Source organism: Nycticebus coucang, chromosome 18 (assembly GCF_027406575.1).
Source record: "Nycticebus coucang isolate mNycCou1 chromosome 18, mNycCou1.pri, whole genome shotgun sequence".
In the NCBI taxonomy this organism is placed as follows: Eukaryota; Metazoa; Chordata; class Mammalia; order Primates; family Lorisidae; genus Nycticebus; species Nycticebus coucang.
In genome coordinates this window covers 75,016,017-75,035,919 of record NC_069797.1, presented here as the reverse complement: position 1 = coordinate 75,035,919, position 19,903 = coordinate 75,016,017, and the positions used below count along the sequence as shown (strand labels likewise).

Below are 19,903 nucleotides of genomic sequence, written 5' to 3'. Positions count from 1 at the left end.
CCTGTTTTTCACCTCTTCCAATAATGACCCAGTTAAAAGCCACCACTGTGTGCTATAGTCTTAGAGTGAGAATAAAGTGCATCAGGGTGACTATGGCCTATGTATGAACAGGCATATGGACACTCGTCGCCAACTGTTAGACCAGTAGGCTGCCAGTGGTGGGGTTTGGCGGCTGAGCCATTGGTCTGGGATATTGACTGTAGCAGCATGCAAATACTTGTGTTCCAACCATGTGCAAATGCTGTGCCAGCCATCTCAGACTAAGAAGTGTGACATGACCCTGTCCCCAAGTACAGGGTGAGAGGGCAGATCATACATTAAAGTGTGAAGTGTTTGTTGAGAACTAGCCACTTACCAGCAGCAGAGGCCCTTTGGCACCCAGAGAAGACACTTAGGGATTTCTGTGTTACACCCTCTGGGCTTACCCAACCAAGAGAGTTTCAGCTGCTATTTGGAAAAACCTACCTACTGGAAGTAGCAGGGTTTCTGAGCTAAGAGCCTCCTAGTGCAGAGGGAGCAGATCCCTTCTCCTGTGCTCTGGTTCCTTTGTATACACTGTGCCTGGAAACCTCTGCCTGTTACCTCTCAGATCTGAATCTGTAAACCCTCCCTCTACAGCTTGCTGGTCCTATGCTTTTTTTTTTTTTTTTGAGACAGAATCTTAGTCTGTTGCCCTGGGTAGAGTGCTGTGGCATCATAGCTCACGGCAACCTCCAACTCTTAGGCTCAAGCGATCCTCTTGCCTCAGCCTTCTGAGTAGCTGGGACTATAGGCACCCACCACAATGCCCAGCTAGTTTTTTCTATTTTTGTTTGTTTTTGTTTAGTAGAGACGAGGTCTACTGTTGCTCAGGCTGGTCTTGAACTCCTGAGTTCTGGCGATCCACTTGCCTTAGCTTCCCATAGTGCTAGGATTACAGGTGTGAGCCACCATCCTGGCCCGCTGGCCCTATTTTTAATGTCTTAAAAAGAGACCCTTTCTCAGCCCACATGCATCCCCTCACCTACCACCTCCTCTCTTTTCCTCTTCAGCCATAGTTCCTGAACAAGTTCTACCCTGCACTGCCAGTTGCTATCTGGGCCCCGCCAATGAAGTTCTGCCCATACCACCTACTGGCACAGCTGAGCCTGGGTCACCAGGGATGGTGCTTTCTCCATGGCTCCCAATCTCTTGGCAGTACTGACCACTTCTCTTTGACTTGTCCCCACATCTACGGCTTTCCTCCAGCGTCTCTCCAGCAACTCCTTGAATGCCTCCTTCTGTGTCACGGTCGTGTGCTGGGGCTGCAGTGGGGAGCATGGCTCACTCCTGTGGGACTGACTTTTAACCCCATGGGGCAGAGAGGCAGTAGCAGTTGTGGGGACTCTAGCCCAGGGACTGATAAGAGTGGTGGGGAAAAAAGCACAGCCACACAGGGGACAGTGATTCCACACAGGGCAGTCAGAGAAACCTTTCTGAGGAGTGACATCTGAACAAGGCTTGAGTACAGCCATCTACAGAGAATTAAAAGCCACAACTGCCCCCAGCCTGGCACATCTCAGTGTGTAGTTACGGATTGGACTCCCTATCCCTCCATTGTGCTCTTGTCCCTGCAAGGACTGTCTCTCATGTTTCCTAATGTCTCATTAGTATCTGGCACAGGGGCTGCCAATATGGGAGACATTTAGTTTGTTGAATGAGTGCATGACTGGATGGGTGGTCTGCTGCAGATGAAGTGAGCAGTGTATAATGACAGGAAGGAGGTGTTTTATTACCAGGCAGGCTCTTTTCCCATGGGCCAGTTCACACCTGGCGGATGGAGTAACTCAGAAATAGTTGGGAAGCGTTGTGGCAGGGTAGGGCAGACCACAAGATTTTGGCCTACTCGGCATGTGCCATACACAATCCCTCTGCTTATGCAGAGGTCTCAAAGCCATTACCACAGGTTGCCTTTGCCCTCCCATGGCTTGGTTGTCCCTTGGAGGAAGGAAGAGGAGCCGTTGAGATGTGTTCACCTTACTGTCTTCCTCCATTTGGGATTTGTGGTCCTTGAGGAGGTTTGATGCAGCCCCATTGGAGATGGGAAAGGTTCTTCAGACAGAGTCTGATGTGGCCTTCCAGTTGCCTGACTCCTGTTCCAGCTACATGTTGTTGCTGTCTGCCCCCTCAGATGCAGGGACTGAGGAAAGTAGAGCCGGCCTAGACAGGGAAGAAGGTGGCATTTACTCCCATAAAAGAAAGTCTGCCAGTCATCAACCAGGGGGTCCAGCCGCTGCATCAATTGTAATGCATTAATGCCTCTCAAATGGTGCTAATTATCCTCCATCCTTGGGGGAGCACAGAAAATAGTTGCTCAAATCATGTTCTATGCTCTGGTGGGTTCAGTGTGGATGACTCCAGTGTTTTGCTATCTGGAGGGGTGGTGGCCATGTGGAATCAGCCACGTGCTGACAGCAGACTGTCACTTTTTTTTGCAGTATTATCCTACAGTTTGGCACAGCTATAGAGAACTTGTAGCTGTGACTATTTCTCATTTACTGCCAGAAAAGGAGCAAAGGGCCTGTTGGAGAAAAGTCTGCAGTACCCATGTGGGTATTTCCTCCCCACCTCTTTTTCTTTTTTTTTTTTTTTTTTCTTCGAAGCAGAGACTCACTCTGGCACCATCAGTAGAGTGCTGTGTTGTTTTAGCTCACAGCAACCTCAAACTCTTGGGCTTGGCCAGGTGCGTTGGCTCACACCTGTAATCCTAGCACTCTGGGAGGCTGAGGTGGGTGGATAGCTTGAGCTCATAGGTTCGAGACCAGCCTGAGCAAAAAGCAAGACTCTACTAAAAATAGAAAAACTGAGGCAAGAGGATCGCTTGAGCCCAAGAGTGAGCTATGACACCACGGCACTCTACCCAAGGTGACAGCTTGAGACTCTGTCTCAAAAAAAAAAAAAAAAAAAAAAAAAACTCATGGGCTCAAGCGATCCTCTTGCCTCAGCCTCCCAAGTAGCTGGGACTACAGGTGCCTGCCACGATGCCTGGCTGTTTTTAGAGATGGAGTCTTGTTTTTATTCAGGCTGGTCTCGAACTCCTGAGCTCAAGCAGTCTACTCTAACTGGCCTCCCAAAGTGCTAGGATTACAGGCACGAGCCACCACACCAGCCTCTTCCCCACCTGGTTTTCCAACTCAGCCCCAGAACACTGCTACATATTTGTGTTTAATTTTGTTGAAAATCTTGGCTTAGAAGGCATACTACCTTCTGACCTAATTCCACTGACATGGGGAGCTGAAGAAAGGGAAGACACACTGTCAAGACTGGTGTTGGGGAGTCTAGGAGGCTGAGTGGGAGGGTCAGGCTGGCTGTGGGGCTCTCTGTAGCCACGACCGAGATCATATGTGTCAGGCCTATTTTTAGAAGCTGTCATTCAGATGCAGGCCCCACTTCGGGGTCTTGGGTTTCCTCCTCCTTGCCTGCCCATGCCTTTTTCAAAGCTCCTGCCCTTCTGTGAAGAAGAGATACTTATGACACCACAGCCCAGTTGTTCTGGAAAGATGAAAATGTAGCATTGTTGGGGAGGGGAGAGCCAGCACTGTTTAGACATGGTCCTTCATGGTGGTCACGAAACCTACCTGTTCCTTTGCTGTGGAATCTCCTTGTGGGGTGGTTTGGCCATGTCTGGGAGAAGGTGTGGGTAAGTCTGTACAGGGCCGCTGGGATTGATCTGAAACCATGGATATTCAGAAAACAACAGTGCGGGAAACCAGCACCACTGTAGAAGGATCAGCCCTTCTGGTCCCCCATATGCCCTGGTCCCCTCTAGTCTGGCTCCTGCTTTAGAGAACCTAGCCCCCAGGAAAGAATGGGCCTTGGATCAGGGCTCTTATGTGTTATTTTTACTGCCTTTCCTACCATATTTGCATTTTTAAAAATAGCAATGCTGAGCGAATCCTTTCAGAATGAGCCTGCCTGGGAAGGTGGGGTGCTTTTGCGGAGTGCGGCTATTGATTAGCAGCTGATGCTGGCATCCGGAGTGTGGCGCAAAGGCAGCCACTACTCACCAGGAGGGGTGAGACTCCCTGTCATGTGCTGCTGCAGGGGTGAGACAGCAGTTCTCTGCTGCCTGAAGGTTACATCAGGCTTCTGAGGGTTGGTGATGGTAGGAGGATAAAGAAAAAGGGGTGAGGGAGTTGCCTGTACCTGGGGTCCTGAGGATTCAGACCAGGCAGGGCTGCGTCCTTCTGCAGCTCACTTCTCTCTCAGACTTTGAGTTTTATTTGTGAGTGGAGCCACGTTTTACATGGCAGCTCACTCCCATCCAGTAACCCATCCCTGAGAATTGGGTTCTCTTTGGCCGCAGCTGGCCTGGGTCAGGCCCTTCTCTCTCAGTCAGTGGGGTCACATGTTAGAAGGTGTCCTAGAGCCCAGAATGGGATCTGGACCACCCGAGCAGATGTCAGTCAAGGTTGGGGCCAAATAGGCTGAGGACTTAATCCCTGTGTATCTGTCCCAAAGGCTGAGCCACACGAAGGTGTGTCAGGGAACACTGAGGGGGATATCAGTTGACTCATGTTATTCATTGTTTTGAGCTGCTTTGCTTTTATACCTTGTTCTCCAGATTTCTATCTTTCAAATCTTTAAAAATTAACAACAAATGATAAAGTAGTCAGAATACATTTGATTTAGAAGAAAGGGAAAGTTGCTGGTCAAAGTAAAACTATATATTAATCAGGCTAGTTATCGGACTCACCTAGGTAACGTTAAGAAATAGATTCATGAGCTGGACGGTGTGGCTCATGCTTATAATCCCAGTGCTTTGGGAGGCAGAGGAAGGAGGATCACTTGAGGCCAAGAGGTCTCTAACTCCTGTGAGACCGCATTGCCACAAAAATACAGGAAGATTAGCTGGCATGGTGGCAGGCACGTGTAGTCCCACTGCTCAGAAAGCTGAGGCAGGAGGGTTGCTTGAGCCCAGGAGTTCAGGGTTATAGTGAGCTATGACCAGCCCATTGCATTCCAGCCTGGTCAGCAGAGTGAGACCTTATCTCAAAAAAAAAAAAAAAGAAGAAGAAGAAGAAGAAAAGCAAAGAAAGAAAGAAACAGATTTCTGACTTCATACAGAGATTCACTCAATAGATTTGGGGTAAAAAATTGAGAATCTTATATTTTTAAAAGTTGATAAACAGTAGCATTAAAACCTGGCTCCTTGCAGGGAACCTGTTGAAGCTGGCTTCATTTTTCACAATTTAATTCTCAGCACTGCTAATTTGAATAACTCCCTACAGCTGTTGGTTTCCCCCAGTTGGCCCTCAAAGCCAGCACGATGTGTGGTCATCTGCAACGCCACCTTGCAGTTGCTGCTGGTTGTAAGACATGGTGCCCAGAGGAGGTGTCCTGTAATTAGTAACTCCTGATTTGTTGCTCTGAGGAAATATGTACCTCTTTCAGAATTGTGATAAAATGACTTCCTTCATGAGATCTAGATCTCCTGCTGGGAGACTGTGGGCTCACAGAGGAAGGAAGTTTTATGTATAATTATATGGGAAAAGCCATTGGAAGGCTGAGGTCCCAAGTCCTGCATGCTGGTGTCTGTTCTGTGCTTGTTCTCCCTCTCAGGGCACCACACTGAAGCTGTTCTGGTCACTGGGTGGGGCTGGGTGAGGCTTGCTGCAGTGCACACGAGCTCTACCACCTGCATGTGCATATCATTGTCTGTCCCTGAAATGGGGATCAGAGCTTTGCCTGAGATGACTGGGAGCATTGAATGGGTCCTCTTCCCTCCCTCCACTTCTCCTGGTGCTGAGGTAACCCATTCCCTGCCTCTTGGCCTTCAAGGTACTATTTCTTCTTGCATTCAAAAGCCATTTATAGTAGTGTCTGCTAAGTGGTGTTAGTAATTCTCTCTAAAGACCCAGCTCACTTCAGTCCCTGTGCTCTCTCATCCAGTCTCTGACCATGTCTCCTCCTCACTAGGGATGCCTGTGTCCACCTAGAAAGGAAGGGGGTTGGCAATTTTGATGATACAAACAAGGGAGTGGTTCTGTTTTCTTGTGGATTTTCTTCAGATAGCTCCCCTCCTATACCTAAAATCCCGTCAGTTTCATAATATACTGTGCAGGGTGGTTCACACCTGTAATCCTAGCACTTTGGGAGGCCGAGGCGGGAGGATCCCTTGAGGCTAGGAGTTTGAGATCAGCCCAGGTGATATAATGAGAGCCCATCTCTACAAAAAAATTAAAAACTAAAGCAGATGTGGTGGCTTGCACACCTATAACCCTAGCTACGTGGAAGGCTGAGGCAGAAGAATCATTTGAGCCCAGGAGTTCAAGGTTGCACTGAGCCATGATCCTGCCACTGCACCCTCAGTTTAGATGACAGAGTGAGATCCTGTCTCTAAATAAATAAATAATATATCTGAATCTCGATCCACTTATACACTAATTTTTGCATCTTATTTTGTTCTTTGGAATTACTTCATCTGCATTTGGCTTCTTCAGCTGAGCTGTTAGTTCTGTGAGAGAGAAACTGCCAGGCCCTGCCCTGGTGCTCTGGTCTCTGGGGGCCTTCTTAGGCCAGGGCCATCTCTTCCTTTCAGGTAGCCTGCTTTAGGGATCTGTGAGAATACAGAGATCTGGCGCTGAGGCAGGGAAAGGTGCTGGGCAGGTAGAAATCAGGGCCCTGGAGACATTGCAGAGAACGAGCTCTGGAGCCATAGCCGAGTACTGCCCTGATGCAGTAGCTGGCACCCACGGAGGTGATGTGACTCCCTCCCCCAGCATATGCACCTGGGGAGTGGTAACTCCACGGCCTCTGCAGGCCTCAGTTCTTGTCACTGCCCCCAACCCACCCTCTATAGCCCGTAGCCTCACCTCTGTCTCTGTGGCATGTGGCCTCCCCGTAGGTGGTACAGCTTCATCTTGCTACACCTGTAGAATTGGACAGATCCTTCTCTCTATCTCTGGTATTATACTTTCTTAGTACGTTAGTCCTGGGTCACTGTCCCGAGATGAGTTGCTATAACTGATGTGCCTTGGGAGAAACGTTGGCGTTGGCATTGAGGCTCTTAAGACCATATGATCCAACCAAGAAGTGACAGCAACCCCTGGGAGCTACTTTGGTCAGCCTCAGAGTCTTCAGGCCAGTTGGTTCCCAGTGATGCCTACAGTCCAGGATGTATTAATTTCATCTGCCTGGAAATAGTAACTGCAGCTATTGGAGAAGCAAGCAGAGTTTGTGTTTCTTGCACATTGGGTCCCCCATGGCTAATAGCAAGCCCTACCCCACTGAACTCAGACATGGCCCCTCCAGGGCCCCACTTCTCCTGGAGAGCATAGCTTTAAGAAACATAGCTACCTCCCAGTCTTTTTTAGCCATTTCTCCTCCTCTTCCCTTGGTGTCTTTAAAGTGCCAATCAGCGCCAGAGGGTGGCTCACTCCTGTAATCCTAGCACTCTGGGATGCTGAGGTGGGTGGATTGCCAGAGCTCTCAGTAGGGAGTTCTTCAAGAGCAAGAGTGAGACCCACTCCTCACCACCCCACCCCCATGTCTATTAAAAATAGAAAAAACTAGCTGGGGCATTGTGGCTGGCACCTGTATTCCCAGCTACTTAGGAGGCTGAGGCAGGAGAATCACCTGAACCTAGGAGTTTGAGGTTGCTGTGAGCTGTGATGCCAGGGCAACAGAGTGAGACTCCATCTCAAAAAATTAAAAAGGAAAAAGAAAATGAAGAAAATAAAATGCCAGTCAGAATAGCCAGGGTTTGGTGGGCATGCATCAGGGTCATGTTGGGAACTTTTTCAAAATGCTCAGAATATCTATTCCTGGGAACTGTGAATGAGCAGGGAGCCTCTCTCCCCTACTCTTGTGGACACCCTGGTGGTGTGCACCCTGCTGAGAGCCGCTGGTCTGTTACTGTGTACACAGGTCACCTGGAAGCCTTGTTGAAATACAGATTCCCAGGTAGCAGGTCTGAGTAGGGCCTGGCAGTCTGCCTTTCCAGTAAGTTCGGGGAGGATGCTGGGCTGTGGGTCCAAGGACCACACTTTGAATGGCAGTTTTGCTGTAATTGCCCAGGGGTATCAAGGGCAAGTGAGGAGGGAGAGCACTGGCCCCTGAGTGGCCTTGGGCAGCTCACTTACCCTCCAAGCCACCCAGCCTCCTGTGGAATGAAAACAAGCGTGGTGTCTCCTCTGTGAGGGTCGTGGTTGGAAGAGGCGGAGCACACAAAATTATTCCCCAGCACAGTGCCACCTCTGCCAGGCACGGTTGTGATTACCACCCTGGGCCATCATTCTGTGGATACACATGGCGTCAGAGACGGGGGTAGGGGTGTGTCTGGAAGGCAGCATGCAGGCAGGGAGCCCGCAGTGTCTGGACAGTTGGCTGCCCCCTGCTTACTCTTAGGATGCCAGTCAGACGCTCTGGCCCAGTCAGGCCAGCCAAGAGTATGCCTGGAGTCATGCTGTTCACTTTTCTACTTTTTATTCTTACTTCATGAGGAGGTGGGGCCTTCTAAAGATGCTTGTTTCTCCTCTCCCTTCAAACATAGGAGTCCTGGACTGTTCTTGTTTTGTTTTTTCTTCTGTTCTGTTTCGAGACAGGGTCTGGCTTTGTTGCCCAGGCTAGAGTTGAAACTGGGTTAACAAGCCCAGAGCCAGGGTGCAGTGTACACACTGCTTATCAAACTCTGCAGTACCTGCTGCCCCAGCCTTCTGCTGGCCTCCTGCCAGGCCCAGCTCTGCAGTCCTCCCTCCTCACTTAGCAGGCAATTGGGCTCAGTCCCATTTCTCTGTCCCCAGGCCATCCCAGCAAGCTGGTAAGCCGCAGTTGCAGTTTGCAGGCAGGGATGCGGGTTGTGCTGCATTGCCCGGCCCTGACTGCAGGCCTCTGGTCTGCAGCGTGACACCAGAGAGGGTCCCTGAGGAACACACTGCCCTGTTGAGAGTACAGGGGGAAGACTGTCCTGGAGTAGCATCTCTGGTGTGCACTTACTATGCAGCTCCCCCGCCTCCTTCCACTTGCCACCCTCTGCCCAGCTCAGAATTGCATTTCCTGTGTATACATGTTTTCAGGTGGGCTTTCATTTTGTCTCCCTTATCTAAATGTAAGTTCTAAAAAGCCGGTGCACTCTCTTAATTGTATATTTCTATTCTTATCTCATCCTGAGTGTATTGAGAACACTGAAAAACTGGTGGAACTGATTGACCTCAGTCTTAGAGAGCTTCTGTTGACTGGCTTTGGTAGCACGTGATTGACAGAATTTTCCAGCTAGGGTTACCAACCTTTCTTTTACTTCCAGCCATTTCTGCTGTCCTCTCCTCCTGTCCCTCCCCCAAGCATATGAAGCCCTCTGGCCATTTCTGTTCTCAGGTGGGCAGCCTGCTGATGGAGGGTTATCAGGGGCTCAACCACATGATGGTCAAATGCTGTGAGAAAGTCCTTACATTGGCATAAGCTGGAATCACTGACCAGTCATGTCCCCAAATCCAGTCTGAACTAGAAAGTGGAGCCTAGGAAGGAGCTAGAAGAGGAGCCCAGCTTCTGCCAGAGGCCCCATTTTCTGCTACTCCTAGTATTACTGTTCCAGCAACTCAATGACATTTTAAGTCCAGTCAGAAGTTCCCCACCCCCAAAATGCCTAAGTGTGAATACATAGGTCTGGGTTGTGTGTATTTACTTGCTTATTTTTGGTTAGAGAGGATGTCTCTCCCTGTGATATAGCCTGCCAGATGCTTCAGCAGGGTGGAACTCCTCCAGCTCCTCAGCAATTCCCCACAGCAAATCAAGTTTACCTCGTGACCCAGGACACATAACATACATACGACTAAAAGGGGTTTTGCAAATGATACTTGCCCTTAGCATGCGTGTATAATGTGCTTAGATACTTTCTTCATTTTTCTTCCCCCAGTGTTGGTCATGACCTGTTAAATTGATTCCATTTGAAAAAATACCACTCTGAGGACTAGTCTATTCTAAGAATTTCCAAAGCTTTTTCAAAAATCCACACTGAGGGCGGCGCCTGTGGCTCAGTCGGTAAGGCGCCGGCCCCATATACCGAGGGTGGCGGGTTCAAACCCGGCCCCGGCCAAACTGCAACCCAAAAATAGCTGGGCGTTGTGGTGGGCGCCTATAGTCCCAGCTACTCGGGAGGCTGAGGCAAGAGAATCACTTAAGCCCAGGAGTTGGAGGTTGCTGTGAGCTGTGTGAGGCCACGGCACTCTACCAAGGGCCATAAAGTGAGACTCTGTCTCTACAAAAAAAAAAATCCACACTGAGGTGAACTTTTCAATCTGGGGCAAGTAGCTTCTCTGGCCATTGAGTTGTGTTAACATTTGTGAAGTAGGGATGAATGGAGCAGGGCCTGTCCCCCACCCCATCACTACGCTCTTATCAAATCTTTAAAGACAACTACAGTCCTTATTTTATGTTTCCTTTCTTGTCTATCCTTGAATCTATAGGAAGCACTAAAAAAATGTGATCCTAGGTTCACAGCAAAGTTCCTCTTGAACAGTTTCCTCTATTCCCATTCCCCAAAACTGAGTTGGGTTTTTCAGCCAGAGAAGCATCTATATGTGCACTGACATACATGCCCCCTCGTCTTGGACTGTCACGTTGTCACCCTGCTAGTGCCTCTGGGTGGCATGAGGTATAGCAAGGTGGAGGTGGATCCACAGGCAGCCTGGACAGGCTCTTTGAGCTCAGAGCCAACAGAAGATCCAGGGGTCTTCTTCAATGCTCATGACCTCAGTTGGGACTGGAGGAGAGGGAGAAGAGGTGGTGAGGAGCCCCTGAGGTCTCCAGCACCACTGGAAGCCCTGTCTCTCCCACACCAGTAATTCCTGTCTCATTTTGCCCTTTTTCTGAGTGTCTGGGACCCAGATCCTGCTCAGATTGTCATGGGGTGGAGGGGCACAAAAGGGTGGTATCCTTCAGATTGTTTTTGCTCCTTGGGAAGCAGCAAGTTGGAATTTAGAAATTTCCAGGTGCTGGTCTCACCTCCTGTTCCTTTCAGGAATCTGTTCATGGAGCCCTGTCCTCCATAAACAGCTTTATTCCTGTGTGTCTCTGCTGGGCCTTCAGAGGTCTCAGGCCTGGCTCAGTCCAAGGAAGGTAAAGTCTCATTCTGAGCACAAACATAAAACAGGAGCTGCTACAAGATATACCCAGTTTTCTACTACCCAGGGACACAGTGTTGAGCTGGCAGTCAGCCCTTAAGATCTAGGGCTGTTTATTAAACCTCAGTGGGTGCTTGGCACAATGCTGGACCTCTTGTGTTTGAAACTACTTCCAGCTGAAAGTTGAAGATCTGGTATTGATAGTATCGTTAACCCCCAAAAGAGATGGGAAAGTTTTCTTCCTCTGGCATTGAAGCCTTCTCTGGTGGTGACGGTGACTGGTGGCTTGTAGCCTGAAGACACAGATGCTTAGGCACCACTAAGGCCTGTCTTGCACTTCCTGCAGCACCCCCTACTTGAATTAGGAGCCACTTTAGTGTCCCAGATGCTGATGCTAGTGAGCAAGCACAAAGCCCACTTTTCCCCAAGGTCATGTGCTTAACCTCCACTGGGCAGGCCAGCCCTTAAAAGCCACCCATTTTTGCAGGGATGTGACATTCAGAACCACTTGATGGTAACTTCTTATTAATTCTTCTTTTAGCTTCTTTGTATTTGCTACCTGTTGATCAGTCTCTTTGCCTTTCCTATTCTTAGAACATTTTATACAGTGAATTTGAATTCCACCTGATCCGTCAAGGTCAGTGTTATGAAAGAGGGTCTATGTCTTGGAGGTACAGAACAAGCTTGTTCCTCCTGCAGTATTGTCAGGGGTAGGCCTTAAGAGTGTGGGTCAGAGAAGCGGTGTGCAGCCAGGTGGCAGTGGAGGAGAGTGGTCCTGGCAGGACAGGAGGTCCTCTGAGCTGAAATGGGAGTAGCAGTAGAGCCCAACCTCCTACCACATTGCCTTCTCCCTGAGATTGTCCTCCACCCCTTCCCTTGCCATTTGATTGTATTCCTACTTAAAGCCCTCTGGGCTATACCCTGAGAATTTATCCAGAGGCTAGTCCACCAACTACCTTTTCCACCAGTGCTCTGCTCAACACCTTCGTCTGCAGAACAGCCACAAGGCCCCTGAGCCGCAGCGCTGCCATTGCTGCAGCTGGGTCTTTTCTCTATTCAGGGCAGTCCTGTGTTCAGCAGTATCCCTGGCTTCTACCCACTAGAAAGCCCCATCCCTAGTTGTGACAAACCAGTAATGTCTCCACACCTTGCCACATGTCCTTTGAGGAACCAGATGAGAACCAGTGAGTTGGCCAGTCTCCCTGCCCCTTTCAGCGTGTTCTCTGCCCAGCAACTGGATGATTCTTTTGGCTTCTCTGTTGTGCAAGGCTCTGAGTAAAGGTCTGCTGGCAGGGGCTGTGGAGGGTGTGGGGGGTGTGGCCCAGTCTAGACTCTCAAGTCCTCCTGTGAGTCCCTCAGGCCTGACTGACCTGGCTCCATGCCTTCCACACTGTCAAAGGCCTACTGGCCTCTGTTGGTCACACACTGCCAGCATTTCGATGGCTGTTCTTCTCACTGCTTAGAAACCTTACTCCCTTACTTGAACCAGCTCTCTTGTCAAATGTCATCTTGGGGTGGCCTTTCCTGACCAGCCCATTTAAAATAACTTACTGGTGCTGTTCCCGGCCACCGTTCACGTTGCCTTGTGTTTGTCTGTGGCCACTGCCTGGCACCTGTCTACTTCCCCACTGCGGGAGACTGGGTGCTTTGTGGGTGCAGGTATGTCTCCCCTGCCTGGCGCACAGGAGGTGTATGTACAGGAAGGTATACTGTCAGCCTCCGTCAGATGAGCAAATACCTTAAAGCCTGGCTGTCCTCTCCCCCAGCACAGGCCAGGGTCTCTCTCCATGGAGCGCAGACGTGTTGTTTGAGGCTCCACCAGGCTGCCCATAGGCAAGTCATGTGTGTTCATTTAAACCATCCACAGCCTCTTCGGGCTAGGAGACAGTTTTAAAATGTCATTAGGAGGGAATCTGAGGTTTGGGGGACAGATTTCAACTCTTGCCTTTAAAATTTCAACTAAGCTCTAAAATTCTGAACAACCTTAAAGTTGAAGAGCTCTGGTGGTGCCTGTGGCTCAAAGGGTAGGGTGCCAGCCCCATATGCCGGAGGTTGTGGGTTCAAACCCAGCCCTGGCCAAAAAAAAAAAAAAAAAGTTGAAGAACTCTTTACTGTCTAACATTTCTTAGAGAGCTGCATCTGTCAGAAGTTTCTGAACAGAAAAAGGACAAGGAAGACAAGACACCAAAATGTTTTTTAAAAACTACAGTTAGGGTGCACCTAACAGTAGGGATAGTTTTGTTCTAGAATAAAATCTGGTGCTTTCCTAGAATAGACACAGCACCCTCCAGCTTCTACCTTCTCAGAACCACCTGGCAGCTGTGATTGGGGTAGTTGATCTTTTGGGGAAGAGGGAAAAGGAAGACAAGCCGCTGACCCTGTAGATTCTCCACAACATCTGCAATCAGGGCCACCGCAGCTGTGTTGCATGTGTTCCAGGAATGAGAGTGTTTATTGCTTTTATAACCAGGAGAAGGTCCGGGTGTGATAGAGCATGCCTGTAATCCCAGCGTTCTGGGTGGCCAAGGTGGATGAGCTCTCAGGAGTTGAAGACCAGCTTAAGCAAAGTGAGAACCTGTCTATACTAAAAATAGAAAAACTATTTGTGGTGGGAATCCATCACCCCAGCTATTCAGGAAGCTGAGGTGAGAGGATCACTGGAGCCCAGGAATTTGAGGTTCCTGTACGCTATGATGACACCATATCACTGACCTCAGGGTGACTGAGTGAGACTCTGTCTCAAAAAAAAGAAAAACACACACAGAAGAATCAACTGTCTTCTAGAAAGTGTGGATGTGTGGACTTGGCAGAAATGTCTTTCAGTCTGTTCTTATCTCTGCAGCTCCAGGAAAGGATGAGCTTTTTATGTGGTTAAAAGAATTTACTCTGAAGCTAAACTGCCTGAATTCAAGTCTTAGCTTCTCTACTATGAGCTGTGTTAACCTTATTACACAGGTTACATATTTTCTCTTTGTCTCAGTTTACTTATCTATAAAATGGGGAATGATAGTCATAATAATACTTTACAGAGTTTATCTCATAAGTGAAAACATATGAAGTGCTTAGTTAGAAAACAGCCTGACAGACACAAGCCCCTGGCCATGCTATTAATTATGAGGCATAGGACTCCAGAGGTCCTGCCTCCCCAGGAGCACAGCAGTTCCTTCTGAAACGGGAATGCTGAACACCTTCATGAAGCAGGTAGCACATGCAAGGGCAAGCAGAGGATACTTGGCCGGAACTGTTCAGCTGTGGGCACGCAAATGAGAGTGCAGCTTGATGTGGAGAAAGACAGTGCCAGGATGGGAGGGATGGGGAGTTAGGAGGGAAAGCCACGCTGGAGAACCTCCCAAGTTGTCCTTAGCCCTGCCAGACACCTTTGTCTCGGTTTCTAGAAGTCCCAAGGGAAGGGCATATAGCCACCATGGCAGCCTCCGACCCCTTCCTTCTCCCTGTCACTCCCTCTCTCCTCCCAGCACTGTCAGGGCTTTGGAGAAACGTAACTCCATGTCATAGAAAAGTTAGAAGAGGCCCCTAAGGGCAGCTTCCCAGAGAAGGAGAGTCACTCTTGGCCAGAGAGTCTCTGGCAAAGACGGCACTTGCTGCCCAGGTTCCCTGTCCTAGGCCTAGACACTGCTGCCCTGCCAGCCTCAGTTTCCTCTGCTCTCGAAGTTATCTGGACAGGATGTCCCATCAAAGAGCGCACTGATTTGGGCCCTTATGTGTGCTGCTTCCAATCCCCTTCCTGGCCTCAAAGACCAACCAACACAAATGCCACAAGTGCCATGGTCTGTAGACTCTCAGCCTGGGTCTCTTCTCAGGGACCCAGAGCAGCAAGGCAGCACTCCCACCTACATGGCACCATCCCTCTCCCATTGGATTTCCTAGCACTGCAGCCTCTGGTTTCTATGGCAACTTAGACCCACAATTGTGGCTTTTTGAAGTCTAACACAGGAGCAGGATTTGAGATAGGGTGGAACAGCAAAAACACCATGTCCCAGAGTGGAGATTCGGGCATAGAGGGTACAGCATAGAATGTTCTTTGATTTAGAAAAGTGGCATCACCATGCCAGCACACCCCTCACAGCCTCCTAGGCTTGGAGCAGAGGCGGGGAGAGCCTAGCTTTTTGGGGGTCTTCAACCTGTGCCTCACAGGGGCAGTGATCACAGCCAGCTTTTACTGTGTGCCATGCCCAGTGCACAACTGTGCTTTTGTTGCCTTATCCGTCCTGTCCAGCCACTCTGAGATGGCTGCTTTTTCCCCTTACGCAAGTAGACAAGGAGTGGTTTGCCTGAGGTTTCTGGGTGTCTGCTGAGAGAACCCCAGCTAGACTCACTGCCCTCTGGAAATTGGGCTCATGCCCTCTGGGAGTGTATCCACTGCTGATTGATGGTCAGGTACGCATCCTAATAGCAGTTTGCTTTAGTCAGTCATTGCAGAACTTTCCAAGACCTTGAACCAGCATCTTTTTCAGCCTTTCGGTTCTCCTTTCCCTTCAGTGCCCCAAGGGTTGAGAGAGGCCACTACTGAGGAACGTCTGGTGGATGTTTGAGGGAGCAGCTCTTCCAGCCCTGTTTGGGGTCATGAAGGTAGACACCTGACCCATTGCTGTGGCTCAGTGGAGCTGCCCCAGGATTGGGGAACCAATGAAAAAGGAGACCAGCTGCTGCTGGGTGCTGGTGGAGCCGTGGCAAGTGTTTGGCCGGGCTCCGAAAGCCAGCGGCCCTCAGACTTACTCAGCAGCCCTCAGGGCTCCGCAGCACTGCAGCTGGCTAGGAGGATGACCCAGATTAGAGTCGTGGTGTCAGACAGTGGTGTCAAGCGATAGTGTCTTGCCCTCCCCAGCCCGCCTCATCTCAGTACCGGCCAGGTCAGAGGCAAGCACTTGCCGAAGGTAGAGAAGGATTTAACTCACAACAGAATATTCATGCTCTCTGTAGGGCAGGTTATTAAATCCGTAATTAAAGTAAGGCCTTGTGTGACCTGTCATTCAGCCACACTGTTCCATGTAGTCAAGAACACCCCCAGGGAGCTCAGGGCTTGTACTTGCCTTTGGTGGGGAGACCAGGAGGCTCGTGGACAAGAGACCGGCTTCGTCTGGGTCTGGGTGTCAACTGGAGGTGTGTGCAATCTGAAAATGCTTCCAGCAGAACACTTGTGCACTTAGCAGTGTGGATATTACACTTAAGAAGAAGTTGGAAGAAAAATGTATTTTGTGGCAGCTTCAGAGTCCATTCTCTCACACTCCTTTTTTTTTTTTTTTTTAACAGCTGAAACTAGAAGACCGTTCAGTGGTGCCGCGGGATGTGGTCCGGCACATGCGATCTGCTGTGAGTTCTGTGTCCTCACCCCAGCCCTCAGGGCAGCCACCTTGGGGACTTGAGCCTGCTTACCTTATACTCAATAGTAGGAGAGCTGGCTGGCTCTAGTGGGGGGCCACCTGGGCTTGTCTGGGCTGGGTCTCCCCTGGTGGCCAGGGCTGCTGCACCTGCTCCACCTAGATGCCTCCTTCCTCCCCTAGGATAGCCAGTGTGGCACAGTGATAGATGTTAATATCGACTGTGCCGTCAAGCTCATTGGCACCAACTGCATCATCTACCCAGTCAACAGCAAGGACCTTCAGCACATCTGGGTAAGCTGCTCTGTCTTCTGATGGTCCTGTGTAGCCTCAGTTTCTCTCAGCAGCAGGATCTCTGGGCTGCACCCTCCCTCTGTGCTCTTGCAAACAGCCTTCTAGGGTCAGAGAGCAAAGCAGGTGGCCAGCTGGCCCCTTGCATTCTCATTGTTGTTGCTTGTAAGTAAGCCATTCAGTCATGCGTTCGGGACACGCCCTCTCTTCTCCAGCCTCAGCTAGGTTGCTGGTGCACCTATTTTCCTTTCTCCTTTAAAATGTTTTATTAAAAAGAATTTCAATAATTTATTTTTTAAATGATTTCAAACTTGCATCATCCAGATTCCTTAGCTGTTGACATTTTACTCCAGCTGCTTTCTCCCTCTAGAATTTTTTTTTTTTTTGAGACAGAGTCTCAAGCTGTCACCCTGGTTAGAGTGCTTTGGCATCACAGCTCACAGCAACCTCAAACTCTTGGGCTTAAGCGATTCTCTTGCGTCAGCCTCCCAAGTAGCTGGGACTATGGGTGCCCGCCACAATGCCTGGCTGTTTTTGGTTCTAGTTCTCATTGTTGTTTTGCAGGGCCAGGCTGGATTCGAACCCACCAGCTCTGGTGTATGTGGCCGGCGCCCTAGCCGCTGAGCTACAGGTGATGAGCCCCTCTAGACGTTTTTATTCCTGAAACTTTTGAGAGAAAGCTACAGACACGATGTCCCGTCACCCTTGACTACTACAGTGTGTTTCTCAGAAGCACGACTCCCTCCTAGCTAACCATTGTGTACGCCCAGGTTAAGAGATCAACACAGATAGTTACTGTCTGATCCATAGCCCCCATTTGATTGTCCTCAATTTTTCCTTTTATGATCCTGTATCCCATTCAGGAACACATCTTGCATTTAGTTGTCAAGTCTTCAGTTTCTCTCTAATCTGGAATGGTTCCCTAGTATCTCCTTATCTTCCATATCCTGGATAGTGACACATTCTGTATTATAAGCCTCCACCTGGTCTGTCTGATGTGGCCCGGTGGCCGTGCATTCTCAGCAGGCCTGCCACATAAATGCCCTGAGCTCTGCTCTGACTCACCGTATAGTAGCTGCACTGCTGGGGATGTTTGCTGTGATCCCTGGTCATGTTGGAGTCTGCCACGTCTGTCTACCCAAAAGTTACCATTTGCCCCCTTTGTAAGTGGTTATATTTTGTGGGGACACATTCTCAGATTGTGTCCATAACCTGTCATTTGTCCAACCCAAATTCACCAGCCTTGGCCTCCATGCACAGTTCCCACTGGAAATGGCTGTCACTCTGATGTACCTCAGTGGTTCTTTAACAACCCCGATGCTCCCTCCCCCTTTCTGTTAGCTGGCGTTTGCCTGGGTGAATGAGCTCTACCTTTTGCCCCATTTATTACCATTAACGATCCCAGATTTGGCCATTGGGACCCCTTTCAAAATACTTTTGTGTCCTTTTCAAATGGCTTCGCCTTTTTTTTTTTTTTAAAGCATTTTCTTTCTTTCTGGTACAAGGTATTCCTAGCTCATCTTGTCATTTTTCTGACCCAGCTGTGGAATCAGCCATTTCTCCAAGGAGCCTAGTTCCTTTCAAGAGGAGAATGGTATTTTAAAAACTAAGATCTGGATGTGAGGTGTGCTAATAAGTGTATGTTCATACATGTACACACATCCTAATGCATCTGCACCTATTTGTGTGTATTAAACACGTGAGTCCATCCTAATGCCTCCATTTCCACTTTAGGCCCTCAGGTCTTTCCTTCCCCATCTCTCTGTTTTTTCAGCAGTGAGAAACGTGGCTCTCGTTATCCTCAATACATAGATATATCTACTCAAAGCACTTATTTGTCCACATAGCCACCTCCCAACTGTATGTCTGTCTCCTCGGCCTGCACATCCACAGCCCATCCTTGCTCAGTATCCTATATCCATGACTCCTGACAGACCTCCTAGCCCCACCAGGCAGCCCCCTACACCACCAACCACTTCCTGCTCACTGGAAAGGGGAATTGGGGTGTAGCCTAGAACTTGAGGGGAGGCCTGCTGCAGCAATTACTGAGATCTTGGAGCCAACTGGTCCATACAATAAGCTACCCAGATCTTTCGTCCCTGTTTCACTGGGGCAAAGAGGAATTTGCACCCTGAGTGTCAACAACGTTGTCTGCTCTCTCTCACTACACTTGTCCGCTTGGTCTGCAGCCCTTCATGTACGGGGACTACATTGCCTATGACTGCTGGCTGGGGAAGGTCTATGACTTGAAGAACCAGATCATCCTGAAGCTATCCAATGGGGCCAGGTAGCTGTCTCACCACAAAGGATCCATCAGCTTGGGAAGAGTAGCCTGTTGGAAAGACGGGAGGAGGAGAGTGTTTTCTCATGGGGCCCTGATGATGGGTTTGATCAAGGGCAGTGACAGATATGGCAGGTGTGAGGGGCCTTGTGTTTTAGGGCCTAACCCATGCTGGTTTCCTCATCTGCCATGGCCTAATTCTCTCTGTCAGTTTCTGGGGAGAAGCATCATCTGTTAGGGACTAATGCTTTACCTTAGAAGCTTTGATGGTAATGAGCATCACTCAGGTGCTGCTCAGGGTCTCATTCATTGTAGGAGAGTTTCTTATACCATCTCAGAGGCTGAATTGTTAGCAGAAGATGAATCGTGCTGTTTCAGGGCATCTGGACGCATTGGCACCTCTGAATCACTGCTGTTTGACGCTCATTGTGCCCCCTGGTGGAGACCAAGCCTCTGTTCACTGTTTCAGGTGCTCCATGAACACAGAAGACGGTGCCAAGCTCTATGATGTCTGCCCGCACATCAGCGACTCGGTAGGTATGCTCTGCCAGGCCGGCTGCTCCTGGGTAGGCGCTATATTGTTCCTTAGCCCTCTGGCTGCGCCAGGATAGAGGACAACTTAGGAGGCTTGTGGCTGGCCTCTGCTAAAAAAAAAGTGGTTTCCTAGAAAAGGTGTGGGTATGCACCAGAAGATCTAAAAGTCTGGGATGGTAGCCAGGCATTGTGGCAGGCACCTTTAGACCCAGCTACTCAAAAGGCTGAAGCAAGAGGATTGCTCAGACCCAGGAGTTTGAGTTTGCTGTGAGTTATGATGCCACAGCCCTCTACCCAGGCTGACAGAGTAAGACTCTGCCTTAATAAAAAGAAAAAAAAAAGTTTGGCTATGGGCAGAAAGTATTAGAACTTTCATTTGT

The 19,903-nt window shown here is 49.5% G+C and overlaps 1 protein-coding gene across 2 annotated transcripts in view; it reads left to right on the top strand.

The window, feature by feature from the left end:
* UBE2O (ubiquitin conjugating enzyme E2 O) overlaps positions 1–19,903 on the top strand; it is a 62,661-nt gene that overhangs the window by 31,430 nt on the left and 11,328 nt on the right. For both annotated transcript variants that reach the window (XM_053568691.1, XM_053568690.1), the window contains exons 2-5: positions 16,350–16,409; positions 16,601–16,711; positions 18,898–18,995; positions 19,459–19,522. In XM_053568691.1, the coding sequence (XP_053424666.1) occupies positions 16,350–16,409; positions 16,601–16,711; positions 18,898–18,995; positions 19,459–19,522 (333 nt within the window). The remainder of the gene's footprint in view (positions 1–16,349; positions 16,410–16,600; positions 16,712–18,897; positions 18,996–19,458; positions 19,523–19,903) is intronic.